This window comes from Entelurus aequoreus, linkage group LG24, assembly GCF_033978785.1.
Source record: "Entelurus aequoreus isolate RoL-2023_Sb linkage group LG24, RoL_Eaeq_v1.1, whole genome shotgun sequence".
NCBI classification, from domain to species: domain Eukaryota; kingdom Metazoa; phylum Chordata; class Actinopteri; order Syngnathiformes; family Syngnathidae; genus Entelurus; species Entelurus aequoreus.
The window spans coordinates 32,706,572-32,722,172 of record NC_084754.1 but is presented as its reverse complement, the minus strand read 5'-3'; the positions used below and the strand labels follow the sequence as shown (position 1 = coordinate 32,722,172).

Below are 15,601 nucleotides of genomic sequence, written 5' to 3'. Positions count from 1 at the left end.
GTGGGGCCAGCAGGAGACCATCCCGAGTGGAGACAGGTCAGCAGCGCAGAGATGTCCCCAACCGATGCACAGGCGAGCGGTCCACCCCGGGTCCCGACTATGGACAGCCAGCACTTCATCCATGGCCACCAGACTTGTGCCCCACCCTTCCACAAGGGAGAGGGGGGCAGAGCAGAAAAGAAAAGAAACGGCAGATCAACTGGTCTAAAAAGGGGTCTATTTAAAGGCTAGAGTATACAAATGAGTTTTAAGATGGGACTTAAATGCTTCTACTGAGGTAGCATCTCTAACTGTTACCGGGAGGGCATTCCAGAGTATTGGAGCCCCAATAGAAAACGCTCTATAGCCCGCAGACTTTTTTTGGGCTCTGGGAATCACTAATAAGCCGGAGTTCTTTGAACGCAGATTTCTTGCCGGGACATATGGTACAATACAATCAGCAAAACACTTATATCTAAAATTAGCGTCTTCCATCGAAATTAATTGAAATCAATTTGATTAGTGCTTGCCCCCCCCCCCCCCAAAAAAAAACATCACAGTTTTAACATGTAGCTTGCTTTTTGAAAAGAAAAACAAAACATGTATATTGTATAAAAACAATACAATATAATGCACTACTAACTACTACAGTAGTTTTATGAAGTAATGTAATAATAATGTACAGCATTCACGAAGGCAGCTGAGATAGGCTCCAGCACAGCCCGCGACCCCAAAAGGGGGAGGAGTATATTTATAGCTAAAATTCACTGAAATTAAAGTATTTCTTATATTTATATATATATATATATATATATATATATATATATATATATATATATATATATATATATATATATATATATATATATATATATATACAGTATATAGTACAGTCAGGCCCGGCCCTAACCAATCTGGCGCCCTAGGCAAGATTTTAGGTGGCGCCCCCCATATCGGCAGTGAAGTGTATATACTCACAAGAAACCGAATAGCTTTGTCTTTGACCTTTTTTTTTTTTACTTAAAGAAAGCAAATTAAAAATCAGAATAGTTAACAAGATTAAAAAAAATATGGATAAATAAATGAATACAAAAAATAAAAAATTTATATATGAAATACAATATTTTTTACATACATAAACACAAAATAAAACGTGTCAACAAGTTGCATAAAATAAATTAAAAATACAATATAAATAAGGCACTGCACAAAACAAGATATCAAACCAGTATGACTTTAACAACTATATTACAAAAAAAGGGGATCCTACAGAGTTCTCTATTTGTGCTTTTTAATATTGCATTAACTAGAATGACTTACAAATTACTGTACACCAGGGAGTACTGTAATTACCTAACGTTACATTATTATTTTCCATAACAATTTAGCCCCCTCCACAATATTAACCCGACGTTAAAACAGAACTAGCTATTTATTGATTAGCAATTGCCGAATCATGTAACATTAGCTTAATGCTAAAAAGCCAGGTTACTATCACATTCTGTAACAGACAAATAATTTCATGTAGGCTAACGTTACCTACCTGCTACCTCTGTCTTTTTCTCGTTTCTCCTCTTCTTTTCTCTTTTTTCTTCCCTGGGCACCTGACAGTTTTGGCCGTTTTGACATCTTGTGTTGATTTTTTTATGTGGTGACGTCCAAAAAGAGTCATGATACGGGAAGGGAGGGGGCGCACCGTGCCGGGGGAGGGGGGGGGCGTAATGTTGTAACAAATAATATTTCCATTAAATAGGCTTTACTTTGCATTTTAATTAACGTGGGATTATTTTATGTATTTAGAAATAATAGTACCAACTTTTTTTTTTTTTTTCCTCCAACATCTGTGGCACTGGCGTGGCGCCCCCTGATGGACGGCGCCCTTAGCATTTGCCTATACGGCCTATACCACGGGCCGGCCCTGAGTACAGTAAACAGTAATGAAAACACAGTTGTTCTACTAACTGTACTGTACTTGTTGCTTACTTTAAAAAAAATAACACTTACCTTTCACTATTTGAGTAGCTTTTGTTCTGCCATTTGAGTACTGGCGAGCGATCTCTGAATCCGGGAACATATCCTTCACGGATTTGTTGAAAACATCCGCAAATGAGCACGGGATGTTGCTTGCAAGGTGGCCCATAATACTGCGTTGCCGCCGCCTTGTGCTTCTCTGACCGTTCATGAGTGACTATATCCAGGGACGTGCACATGATTATAGAGGGGCAGGGGCTCAAAGTCAGAAAAGGGCAGGACATTTTTTTTTGGTCCTTTACACAATATGGAAATTAATGTAAAATTAAATTTGCTAATAGGAAGCTAACTACTTAGCTGTGTGTCCTTTGTAGGTAAAAGTGATTGCCATTTCTTTTGTGTCAACAAATTATTGTCATAATGAGTTAATTCACATTATCATAGGCTTGGAAGACATGAAAAGAAACAAAACACTGGTTTATTATTAGGCTATTTATTGTTAAAGATAAGCACTTTAATATTGAACATTGAACAGTGCAACATGAACTTTGAAAAAAAATACAAAAATAAATACCCAAATGGAAAAAACTTCAATGTGAAAATCTGTCCTTCTTCCTTTAACTTGATGAAAACACCATCAAGTTGTAACTTATGGTCTATCTCACTTAATGCTCAGACTAAACAACTGAAACGCAATACAGGGCCAAAAATATGGACCAGGGGCCAGTCGAGGGCTGTATCCTTTCTTTTTTCGGCATTGTGCTGCAGGCATAATCAACATGAATCAAGTTTAAATACAGATTGCAATATTCCTAACAGATAACCTACATCTTATATCCCCAGAATGCTGAAATTATTATTATTATTAATAATAATAATAATTATTATTATTATCATTATCATTATTATTATTCTTATTATTGTTATTATCATTATTATCATTATTATTATTATTATTATTATTTTGTTAACCCACACAGTAATAGCAAAGTCACAATAAACTTTATAACTAAAACTCTACTGTGAGAAAAATGTGATCCGCCGTAAACACAGTGCATTTTATTTTGAAAATTAACTCGGTGTTTTATTTTGTGTTTTGTACACTACTTCCTGTCCCGCACGATCCGCTCTGCTCTGTGCGGACTTGATGTGGCGTGCTCAATCGATGCGCCGTGCTCCGACGTCCGGCAAAAACAGAAGCTGACACATTAAATAATAGAATAATACAGCGTTTTTCTGCAATATTACCCATATTAGATGCTGAATAAGTGGACGGCGACTAGACCGTAACATAACTCACAGGTTCAAGTTGCTCCACTGTCACGTCTCAGGGGCGCAGTTGGCTCTCTCTCCTCTCACTTACTCACTCACTCGCCCTCTCTATCTCTCTCTCTGGCGGAAGCGGCAGGCTCAAACAACCCAATATTACAAGAAAACGTGGAGTTTTTGTACCGCTGGTTTTTTTTGGGTTTTTTTACATCCCTGACGGGAATATATTAATGTTGTTTGAAGAAAAAAAAAAAAAAAAAAAAAACACACACACACAGGCAGAGGGCATTTTTTAAGACGAGGCAAAAAAAGGGCAGGGGCTCAAGCACCCATAGGGCCCTATGTGTGCACGTGCCTGACTATATCCATTCGGCCACCGTGTTATGGGCATTTAAAGGCCTATTGAAATGAAATGTTTTTATTTAAACGGGGATAGCAGATCTATTCTATGTGTCATACTTGATCATTTCATGATATTGCCATATTTTTGCTGAAAGGATTTAGTATAGAACGACGATAAAGATCGCAACTTTTGGTATCTGATAAAAAAAAGGCTTGCCCCTACCGGAAGTAGCGTGACGTAGTCAATTGAACATATCCACAAAGTTCCCTATTGTTTACAATGATGGCCGCCAGAAGTGAGAGAGATTCGGACCGAGAAAGCGACGATTTCCCCATTAATTTGAGCGAGGATGAAAGATTTGTGGATGAGGAAAATGCAAGTGAAGGACTAGTGGGGAGTTGAAGCTATTCAGATAGGGAAGATGCTGTGAGAGCCGGGGGTGACCTGATATTCAGCTGGGAATGACTACAACAGTAAATAAACACAAGACATATATATACTCTATTAGCCACAACACAACCAGGCTTATATTTAATATGCCACAAATTAATCCCGCATAACAAACACCTAGGTGTTTGTTATGCTAGCTCCTAGCTACTAGCTACTAGCTCGAGCTAGTTATAGCTCGAGCGGGTAATATGGATGGGATCCCGTATATATAACCCGCCAATACAATTCAAACACCTGCACAACACACACACTCACTCAGCCCAAAGGACTGTTCACCTAACCCAAGGTTCATAAAGTTTATATATTTAACCAAAGTTACGTACGTGACACACACATACGGGCAAGCGATCAAATGTTTGGAAGCGCGCGGGGGTGACCTGATACTCAGCTGGGAATGACTACAACAGTAAATAAACACAAGACATATATATACTCTATTAGCCACAACACAACCAGGCTTATATTTAATATGCCACAAATTAATCCCGCATAACAAACACTAGCTCCTAGCTCGAGCTAGTTATAGCAAGCGATCAAATGTTTGGAAGCACAGCTACGTACTCACGGTATCACATCTGTGTATCCAAATCAAAGTCCTCCTGGTTAGAGTCTCTGTTGTCCGAGTTCTTCGATCTTGACTGCATCTTTCGGGAATGTAAACAAACACCAGCTGTGTTGTGTTGCTGACTTCCCTCGCAAAATATCCGCTTCGCACCGACAACTTTGTTCTTTGCTTGCTCAGCTTCTTTCTCCATAATGCAATGAACAAATTGCAACAGATTCACCAACACAGATGTCCAGAATACTGTGGAATAATGAGATGAAAACGGAGCTATTTCGTATAGGCTTCAATGTGGAAGCCATACCTCTGTTAAACTGGCTACGTCACGCGCATACGTCATCATACCGAGACGTTTTCAAGCGGAAGTGTGGCGGGAAATTTAAAATGTCACTTTATAAGTTAACCCGGCCGTATTGGCATGTGTTGCAATGTTAAGCTTTCATCATTGATATATAAACTATCAGACTGTAGTAGTGGCTTTCATTAGGCCTTTAAGACTTACCTTGAATGACTTGGGATTCCCTTTGATGTTGATGATGCACTATTGGCTGCCTCACAAATTAAGTTTCACACACGAGTTTTGGTGATTCATTGCAACGATATTGTTGTGTTCCACAGAGACAGGAGCGCTTTACTGACTGTTCAGCGCTGCTGGATCTGGAAAGAAAGGTAAATCCAATGTAATTCTTAACTGTGTTGGTTTCTGTGGCTTCCCGCCGCCTCACTACAGCCACTTCCCTGCTCACTGTGAACTCTCCCTCTTAAAACCACGTCTCCTCACTTTTTGCCCTCACTTCCGCTCGCCACTTTCTCCCCTCCCATCACCCCCCGCCTTCCTGTTCCTCTGACACCAGGACCGAAGGATGCTGGAGCGGCGTATGGCTGAGCTTGAGGAGGAGCTGAAGGTGAGAACATTGTGGCCCACTTTGCATGCTGCTGCTGCTTGATTAGCTTGGCTTTAGCGTGTACAGTTTAGCAGCACAGTAGTGGGCGTGAATATCATCCAACATACTTTTATATTACAGATTGATGAGATGGTACATTGAAAGTGCCTAAACATTCGTTTTAAAGCTATACACAAATAATAGCTTGTGCAGACAAACATTTCCCATGATGACAAGTACAAAACCCAAAACCAGTGAAGTTGGCACAGAATACAATGATTTGCACATCCTTTTCAACTTATATGTAATTGAATAGACTGCAAAGACAAGATATTTCATGTTCCAACTGCAAATTTTGCAAATAATCATTAACTTAGAATTTAATGGCAGCAACACATTGCAAAAAAGTTGGCACAGGGGCCTTTTTACCACTGTGTTACATGGCCTTTCCTTTTAACAACACTCAGTAAACGTTTGGGAACTGAGGAGACACATTTTTGAAGCTTCTCAGGTGGAATTCTTTCCCATTCTTGCTTGATGTACAACTTAAGTAGTTCAACAGTCCGGGGGTCTCCGTTGTGGTATTTTAGGCTTCACACATTTTCAATGGGAGACAGGTCTGGACTACAGGCAGGCCAGTCTAGTACCCGCACTCTTTTACTATGAAGCCACGTTGATGTAACACGTGGCTTGGCATTGTCTTGCTGAAATAAGCAGGGGCGTCCATGGTAACGTTGCTTGGATGGCAACATATGTTGCTCCAAAACCTGTATGTACCTTTCAGCATTAATGGCGCCTTCACAGATGTGTGAGTTACCCATGTCTTGGGCACTAATACACCCCATACCATCACACATGCTGGCTTTTCAACTTTGGGCCTATAACAACACCGATGGATCTTTTCCTCTTTGGTACAGAGGACACGACGTCCACATTTTCCAAAAACAATTTCAAATGTTGACTCGTCATTCCACAGAACACTTTTCCACTTTGTATCAGTCCATCTTAGATGAGCTCGGGCCCAGCAAAGCCGGCGGCGTTTCTGGGTGTTGTTGATAAATGGCTTTCACTTTGCATAACAGTTTTAATTTGCACTTAGAGATGTAGAAACCAACTGTAGTTACTGACAGTTGTTTTCTGAAGTATCCCTGAGCCCATGTGGTGATATCCTTTACAAACTGATGTCGGTTTTTGATGCAGTACAGCCTGAGGGATCCAAGGTCACAGGCATTCAATGTTACGTGCAGTGATATCTCCAGAATCTCTAAACCTTTTGATGATATTACAGACTGTAGATGGTGAAATCCCTAAATTCCTTGCAATAGCTGGTTGAGAAATGTTGTTCTTAAACTGTTGGACAATTTTGCTCACGCATTTGTTGACAAAGTGGTGACCCTCGCCCCATCCTTGTTTGTGAATGACTGAGCATTTCATGGAATCTACTTTTATACCCAATCATGGCACCCACCTGTTCCCAATTAGCCTGTTCACCTGTGGGATGTTCCAAATAAGTGTTTGATGAGCATTCCTCAACTTTGTCAGTGTTTTTTGCCACGTGTGCCAGCTTTTTTGAAACGTGTTGAAACAGGCGTCAAATTCCAAATGAGCTAATATTTGTAAAAAATAACGTTTTTCAGTTCGAACATGAAATATCTTGTCTTTGCAGTCTATTCAATTGAATATAAGTTAAAAAGGATTTGCAAATCATTGTATTCTGTTTTTATTTACTATTTACAGAACATACCAACTTCACTGGTTTTGGGGTTTGTAATTCAAATGTTTTGACGCAATTTCTGACTAGCTATTCGCAACACACCCGCATCGTGTCCCAACCCGCCAGCTGAAAATGGCTTGTTTGCAGTATCTTACTCGGGACCTCATCAAAACTGATGATGCACATTTGAGTTTTAAGAATTATAGAATATAGAAAGTAGGGGTGTAACGGTACACAAACATTTCGGTTCGGTTCGTACCTCGGTTTAGAGGTCACGGTTCGGTTCATTTTCGGTACAGTACAAAAACAACAAAATATACATTTTGGGGTTATTTATTTACCAAATTTGCAAAATCTTCCACCAACAATATTTTTCTTAGTGGAATATTTGATGTGAAGTAATGGGAACCTTGGATAGGTCAATAATTCATAATAACATTGATTTTGATTCAATATTATGTTTTGAGCAATGACAGTTTGAAAGAAAAAAAACCAGCTTTGTTTTATTAGTCAACATTGCAACTTTTTCTAAATTACCGTATTTTTCGGACTATAAGTCGCAGTTTTTTTCATAGTTTGGCCGGGGGTGCGACTTATACTCAGGAGCGACTTATGTGTGAAATTATTAACACATTAGCATAAAATATCAAATAATATTATTTAGCTCATTCACGTAAGAGACTAGACGTATAAGATTTCATGGGATTTAGCGATTAGGAGTGACAGATTGTTTGGTAAACGTATAGCATGTTCTATATGTTATAGTTATTTGAATGACTCTTACCATAATATGTTACATTAACATACCAGTTGGTTATTTATGCCTCATAACGTACCGTATTTTTCGGAGTATAAGTCACACCTGACGAAAATGCATAATAAAGAAGGAAAAAAACATATATAAGTCGCACTGGAGTATAAGTCGCATTTTTTGGGGGGAAATGTATTTGATAAAAGCCAACACCAAGAATAGACATTTAAAAGGCAATTTAAAATAAATAAAGAATAGTGACCAACAGGCTGAATAAGTGTACGTTATATGAGGCATAAATAACCAACTGGTATGTTAACGTAACATATTATGGTAAGAGTCATTCAAATAACTATAACATATAGAACATGCTATACGTTTACCAAACAATCTGTCACTCCTAATCGCTAAATCCCATGAAATCTTATACGTCTAGTCTCTTACGTGAATGAGCTAAATAATATTATTTGATATTTTACGCTAATGTGTTAATAATTTCACACATAAGTCGCTCCTGAGTATAAGTCGCACCCCCGGCCAAACTATGACAAAAACTGCGACTTATAGTCCGAAAAATACGGTACACTTATTCAGCCTGTTGTTCACTATTCTTTATTTATTTTAAATTGCCTTTCAAATGTCTATTCTTGGTGTTGGATTTTATCAAATAAATTTCCCCAAAAAATGCGACTTATACAAACCCCGTTTCTATATGAGTTGGGAAATTGTGTTAGATGTAAATATAAACACAATACAATGATTTGCAAATCATTTTCAAGCCATATTCAGTTGAATATGCTACAAAGACAACATGTTTGATGTTCAAACAGATAAACTTTTTTTTTTTGCAAATAATCATTAACTTTATAATTTGATCCCAGCAACACGTGACAAAGAAGTTGGGAAAGGTGGCAATAAATACTGATAAAGTTGAGGAATGCTCATCAAACACTTATTTGGAACATCCCACAGGTGTGCAGGCTAATTGGGAACAGGTGGGTGCCATGATTGGGTATAAAAACAGCTTCCCAAAAAATGCTCAGTCTTTCACAAGAAAGGATGGGGCGAGGTACACCACTTTGTCCACAACTGCGTGAGCAAATATTTAAACAGTTTAAGAACAACCTTTCTCAAAGTGCAATTGCAAGAAATGTAGGGATTTCAACATCTACGCTCCATAATATCATCAAAAGGTTCAGAGAATCTGGAGAAATCACTGCACGTAAGCGGCATGGCCGGAAACCAACATTGAATGACCGTGACCTTCCATCCCTCAGACGGCACTGTATCAAAAACCGACATCAATCTCTAAAGGATATCACCACATGGGCTCAGGAACACTTCAGAAAACCACTGTCACTAAATACAGTTGGTCGCTACATCTGTAAGTGCAAGTTAAAGCTCTACTATGCAAAGCCAAAGCCATTTATCAACAACACCCAGAAACGCCGCCTGCTTCTCTGGGCCCGAGATCATCTAAGATGGACTCATGCAAAGTGGAAAAGTGTTCTGTGGTCTGACAAGTCCCCATTTCAAATTGTTTTTGGAAATATTCGACATTGTGTCATCCGGATCAAAGGGGAAGTGAACCATCCAGACTGTTATCGACGCAAAGTTGAAAAGCCAGCATGTGTGATGGTATGGGGGTGTATTAGTGCCCAAGACATGGGTAACTTACACATCTGTGAAGGCACCATCAATGCTGAAAGGTACATACAGCTTTTGGAACAATATATGCTGCCATCTAAGCGCCGTCTTTTTCATGGACGCCCCTGCTTATTTCAGCAAGACAATGCCAAGCCACATTCAGCACGTGTTACAACAGCGTGGCTTCGTAAAAAAAGAGTGCGGGTACTTTCCTGGCCCGCCTGCAGTCCAGACCTGTCTCCCATCGAAAATGTGTGGCGCATTATGAAGCGTAAAATACGAAAGCGGAGACCCCGGACTGTTGAACGACTGAAGCTCTACATAAAACAAGAATGGGAAAGAATTCCACTTTCAAAGCTTCAACAATTAGTTTCCTCAGTTCCCAATCGTTTATTGAGTGTTGTTAAAAGGAAAGGCCATGTAACACAGTGGTGAACATGCCCTTTCCCAACTACTTTGGCACGTGTTGCAGCCATGAAATTCTAAGTTAATTATTATTTGCAAAAAAAAAAAAATAAAGTTTATGAGTTTGATCATCAAATATGTTGTCTTTGTAGTGCATTCAACTGAATATGGCTTGAAAAGGATTTGCAAATCATTGTATTCCGTTTATATTTACATCTAACACAATTTCCCAACTCATATGGGAACAGGGTTTGTAAATGACCATAATATGTCCGTGTGGAAACTTGTTCGGTACACCTCCGAACCAAACCGGGGGTTACACCCCTAATAGAAAGTGTATTTTTGTAATATTTAACAAATGTAATGTTTTCCCACCAGGTCCTGGTTGACCTGAGAGCAGACAACCAGCGTCTCAAAGATGAGAACGGAGCGCTGATCCGTGTCATCAGCAAACTCTCCAAGTAGAAGGAGACACACAAAGCAGGGACGCCCTCCTCCTCCTCCTCCTCCTCCTCCTCCTCATCCATCCCGCAGCACACATTCCTCCAAATGCCAAAGAGCGAGAGGAGGGGGCAGCAAAAATATCCCGCGTCTACGTTGCAGCTTGACTTGGATGGTGACGCCTCTCCAACAGCTGGAGTGGCTAATGTGTGCCATGTTGTTTACAACATGAAGTGTGAAGAAGCCCACTTTTACCACGGGTGTGCATCGGGGTCGAGCATGCACACCAAATACATCTTTGACACAGGACCTGTTTTTTTTTGGGTCTTCAATCTCCCACTTGGTATTTAATTTTTTGGAACACTTTTGCAACACACGTCGTTTTCCTCAATGGCCGCCCTGAGCTGGAAAGCGTTTTAAGATTTGTTTCCACGCGCAAGTGTTTGAACGCACCTACCTCTCCACCTATGCACCCCCTATACTCCCATATATACATCTTATTGTTGTGACCACACATACATACACTCCATGCTTTTTAGAATAAAAGGCCACAGCTGCAAGTCCCGGCACTTTACTCTCTGCAAAGCAATTGAAAATATGTCAAAGGAGCCTGATCAGAATGTTCTTTACTGCTGCTTGTCTGAAAGTAAGCAGCGGGAGAGGCTGAAGGTGAAAGGTCATGCACACGTTTTTAAAGTTGATCTTCGGTCGAAGTCTATGAAGCTATGAATGCTTTTTTTTTTTTATCGTGGATAAAAAAAATAGAAATGTCATAGTTTTTCAATGTAAATTCCTCTCTTGCAAGAGAGCACGGCTATGTATATTACTTGTGTATAAATATTAGTCTGATAATACCCTTTTTCCCAAGTTAATGTAGCCTACCTTCACTCGTTGGTTTTCTAATATATTAAATTGATGTCTTCACCCTGAATATGAGTTTGTAGTGCCTTGTTTAAATTGTTGCCTCAAACACACTATTTGCATGCATGCTCCTTGTTTTTGATTGATTGATTGATTGAAACTTTTATTAGTAGATTGCACAGTACAGTACATATCCTGTACAATTGACCACTAAATGGTAACACCCCAATAAGTTTTTCAACTACAAACCCCGTTTCCATATGAGTTGGGAAATTGTGTTAGATGTAAATATAAACGGAATACAATGATTTGCAAATTATTTTCAAGCCATATTCAGTTGAATGCACTACAAAGACAACATATTTCATGTTCAAACTGATAAACTGTATTGTTTTTTTGCAAATAATAATTAACTTAGAATTTCATGGCTGCAACACGTGCCAAAGTAGTTGGGAAAGGGCATGTTCACCACTGTGTTACATGGCCTTTCCTTTTAACAACACTCAGTAAACGATTGGGAACTGAGGAAACTAATTGTTGAAGCTTTTAAATTGGAATTGTTTCCCATTCTTGTTTTATGTAGAGCTTCAGTCGTTCAACAGTCCGGGGTCTCCGCTGTCGTATTTTACACTTCATAATGCGCCACACATTTTCGATGGGGGACAGGTCTGGACTGCAGGCGGGCCAGGAAAGTACCCGCACTCTTTTTTTTTACAAAGCCACGCTGTTGTAACACGTGCTGAATGTGGCTTGGCATTGTCTTGCTGAAATAAGCAGGGGCGTCCATGAAAAAGACGGCGCTTAGATGGCAGCATATGTTGCTCCAAAACCTGTATGTACCTTTCAGCATTAATGGTGCCTTTACAGATGTGTAAGTTACCCATGTCTTGGCCACTAATACACCCCCATACCATCACACATGCTGGCTTTTGAACTTTGCGTCGATAACAGTCTGGATGGTTCGCTTCCCCTTTGGCCTGGATGACACGATGTCGAATATTTCCAAAAACAATTTGAAATGTGGACTCGTCAGACCACAGAACACTTTTCTACTTTGCATGAGTCCATCTTAGATGATCTCGGGCCCAGAGAAGCCGGCGGCGTTTCTGGGTGTTGTTGATAAATGGCTTTGGCTTTGCATAGTAGAGCTTTAACTTGCACTTACAGATGTAGCGACCAACTGTATTTAGTGACAGTGGTTTTCTGAAGTGTTCCTGAGCCCATGTGGTGATATCCTTTAGAGATTGATGTCGGTTTTTGATACAGTGCCGTCTGAGGGATGGAAGGTCACGGTCATTCAATGTTGGTTTCCGGCCATGCCGCTTACGTGGAGTGATTTCTCCAGATTCTCTGAACCTTTTGATGATATTATGGAGCGTAGATGTTGAAATCCCTACATTTCTTGCAATTGCACTTTGAGAAAGGTTGGTCTTAAACTGTTTGACTATTTGCTCACGCAGTTGTGGACAAAGTGGTGTACCTCGCCCCATCCTTTCTTGTGAAAGACTGAGCATTTTTTGGGAGGCTGTTTTTATACCCAATCATGGCACCCACCTGTTCCCAATTAGCCTGCACACCTGTGGGATGTTCCAAATAAGTGTTTGATGAGCATTCCTCAACTTTATCAGTATTTATTGCCACCTTTCCCAACTTCTTTGTCACGTGTTGCTGGCATCAAATTATAAAGTTAATTATTATTTGCAAAAAAAAAATGTTTTATCAGTTTGAACATCAAATATGTTGTCTTTGTAGCATATTCAACTGAATATGGCTTGAAAAGGATTTGCAAATCATTGTATTCCGTTTATATTTACATCCAACACAATTTCCCCACTCATATGGAAACGGGGTTTGTACAAACATACATCTTGGTCCCCCAAACACATTTTTTTCTCTCAATGTGGCCCCCCCGAGTCAAAATATGTGCCCAGCTCTGGCCTGATATGTGCTGGATGACTCCACATGAAGCTGTAGTGAATGAAGATCCATCTGTTGTTGGCCTCATCTGTGAGATGGGTCGCTCTCCTGCAGGGTCGACAACAAGCTGAGTTCCTAATAAGGAAGGCCCGGGCTAGTGGAGGAACTATCTGTAAATATCCTTAAGGTCTGAGAAAGGGAGGCAGGGAGGAAGAGGGAAGCGGATGGATCGCAGCCTTATATGGACAAAGCATTGCTTTTCCCAGGGTTTGTCACTCTGACCCCCTCGGGCTTGATGCCAGATGCTACACAAACAGGTCTGCAGCGCCACCAAGGGGTGGAAATCATGTAAAGCGTCGGCCTACCTCTGTATAACCTTACACTGCAAGTACAGTATATTTCATGTGTTGGTGATTACTCCCTTTCATTATGCTTGCTTTTAAAGCATAAACAATACAAATACACCTAAGTTGTACAAATCCCACAACCAGTGAAGTTGGCATGTTGTGTAAATGGTAAATAAAAATAGAATACAATGATTAGCAAATCCTTTTCAACTTATATTCAATTGAATAGACTGCAAAGACAAGATATTTCATGTTTGAACTGAGAAACTTGCAAATAATTATTAACTTAGAATTTAATGGCAGCAACACGTTGCAAAAAAGTTGTCACAGGGGCATGTTCACCACTGTGTTACATGGCCTTTCCTTTTAACAACACTCAGTAAACGTTTGGGAACTGAGGAGACACATTTTTGAAGCTTTTCATGTGGAATTCTTTCCCATTCTTGCTTGATGTACAGCTTAAGTTGTTCAACAGTCCGGGGGTCTCCATTGTGCTATTTTAGGCTTCATAATGCGCCACACATTTTCAATGGGAGACAGGTCTGGACTACAGGCAGGCCAGTCTAGTACCCGCACTCTTTTACTACGAAGCCACGCTGTTGTAACACGTGGCTTGGCATTGTCTTGCTGAAATAAGCAGGGGCGTCCATGATAACGTTGCTTGGATGGCAACATATGTTGCTCCAAAATCTGTATGTACCTTTCAGCATTAATGGCGCCTTCACAGATGTGTAAGTTACCCATGTCTTGGGCACTAATACACCCCCTTACCATCACACATGCTGGCTTTTACACTTTGCGCCTAGAACAGTCCGAAGGTTCTTTTCCTCTTTGGTCCGGAGGACACGACGTCCACAGTTTCCAAAAAAAAATTGAAATGTGGACTCGTCAGACCACAGAACACTTTTCCACTTTGCATCAGTCCATCATAAATGAGTTTGGGCCCAGCAAAGCCAGCAGCGTTTCTGGGTGTTGTTGATAAATGGCTTTCGCTTTGCATTGTAGAGTTTTAACTTGCACTTGCAGATGTAGCGACCAACTGTAGTTACTGACAGTGGTTTTCTGAAGTGTTCCTGAGCCCATGTGGTGATATCCTTTACACACTGATGTCGCTTTTTGAGGGACCCAAGGTCACGGGCATTCAGTGTTACGTGCAGTGATTTCTTCAGATTCTCTGAACCTTTTGATGATATTACAGACCGTAGATGGTGAAATCCCTAAATTCCTTGCAATAGCTGGTTGAGAAATGTTGTTCTTAAACTGTTTGTTGACAAAGTGGTGACCCTCGCCCCATCCTTGTTTGTGAATGACTGAGCATTTCATGGAATCTACTTTTATACCCAATCATGGCACCCACCTGTTCCCAATTAGCCTGTTCACCTGTGGGATGTTCCAAATAAGTGTTTTTGATGAGCATTCCTCAACTTTCTCAGTCTTTTTTGCCACTTGTGCCAGCTTTTTTGAAATATGTTGCAGGCATCAAATTCCAAATGAGCTAATATTTGCCAAAAAATAACAAAGTTTACCAGTTTGAACGTTAAGTATCTTGTCTTTGCAGTCTATTCAATTGAATATAAGTTGAAAAGGATTTGCAAATCATTGTATTCTGTTTTTATTTACCATTTACACAACGTGACAACTTCACTGCTTTTTTGGGTTTTGTAGTATTTATTACTATTTTTTTGTTTTTCATTACATTTAACTTCTGCTCCTGTGTGTAAAAAACCTGCACTGCAACGACGTAATTTCCCCATCGTGGGATTTTTTTATTTTTTTAAATAAAAGTCTTCCCTATCCTATCCTATGTTCAAAGCTCAATTTAAAAAATAAAATAAAAATGGTTCTAACCGGATGCTGCTGCGGCATCTTTGTGAAGTGAAGTGAATTATATTTGTGTAGCGCTTTTCTCTAGTGACTCAAAGCGCTTTACACAGTGAAAGCCAATATCTAAGTTCCATTTAAACCAGCGTGGGTGGCACTGGGAGCAGGTGGGTAAAGTGTCTTGCCCAAGGACACAACGGCAGTGACTAGGATGGCTGAAGCAGGGATCGAACCTGGAA

At 40.0% G+C, this 15,601-nt stretch overlaps 1 protein-coding gene across 4 annotated transcripts in view; it reads left to right on the top strand.

Annotated features, from left to right (window-relative positions):
• zmp:0000001167 (protein phosphatase 1 regulatory subunit 12A) overlaps nt 1–11,347 on the top strand; it is an 84,048-nt gene extending 72,701 nt beyond the window's left edge. For 3 of the 4 annotated variants that reach the window (XM_062035838.1, XM_062035836.1, XM_062035839.1), the window contains 3 exons: nt 5,193–5,243; nt 5,429–5,479; nt 10,354–11,347. In XM_062035838.1, the coding sequence (XP_061891822.1) occupies nt 5,193–5,243; nt 5,429–5,479; nt 10,354–10,440 (189 nt within the window). In that variant the 3' untranslated portion in view covers nt 10,441–11,347. The remainder of the gene's footprint in view (nt 1–5,192; nt 5,244–5,428; nt 5,480–10,353) is intronic. The other variant, XM_062035837.1, reaches the window with a different exon arrangement.
• Nucleotides 11,348–15,601: the final 4,254 nt, after the last annotated feature.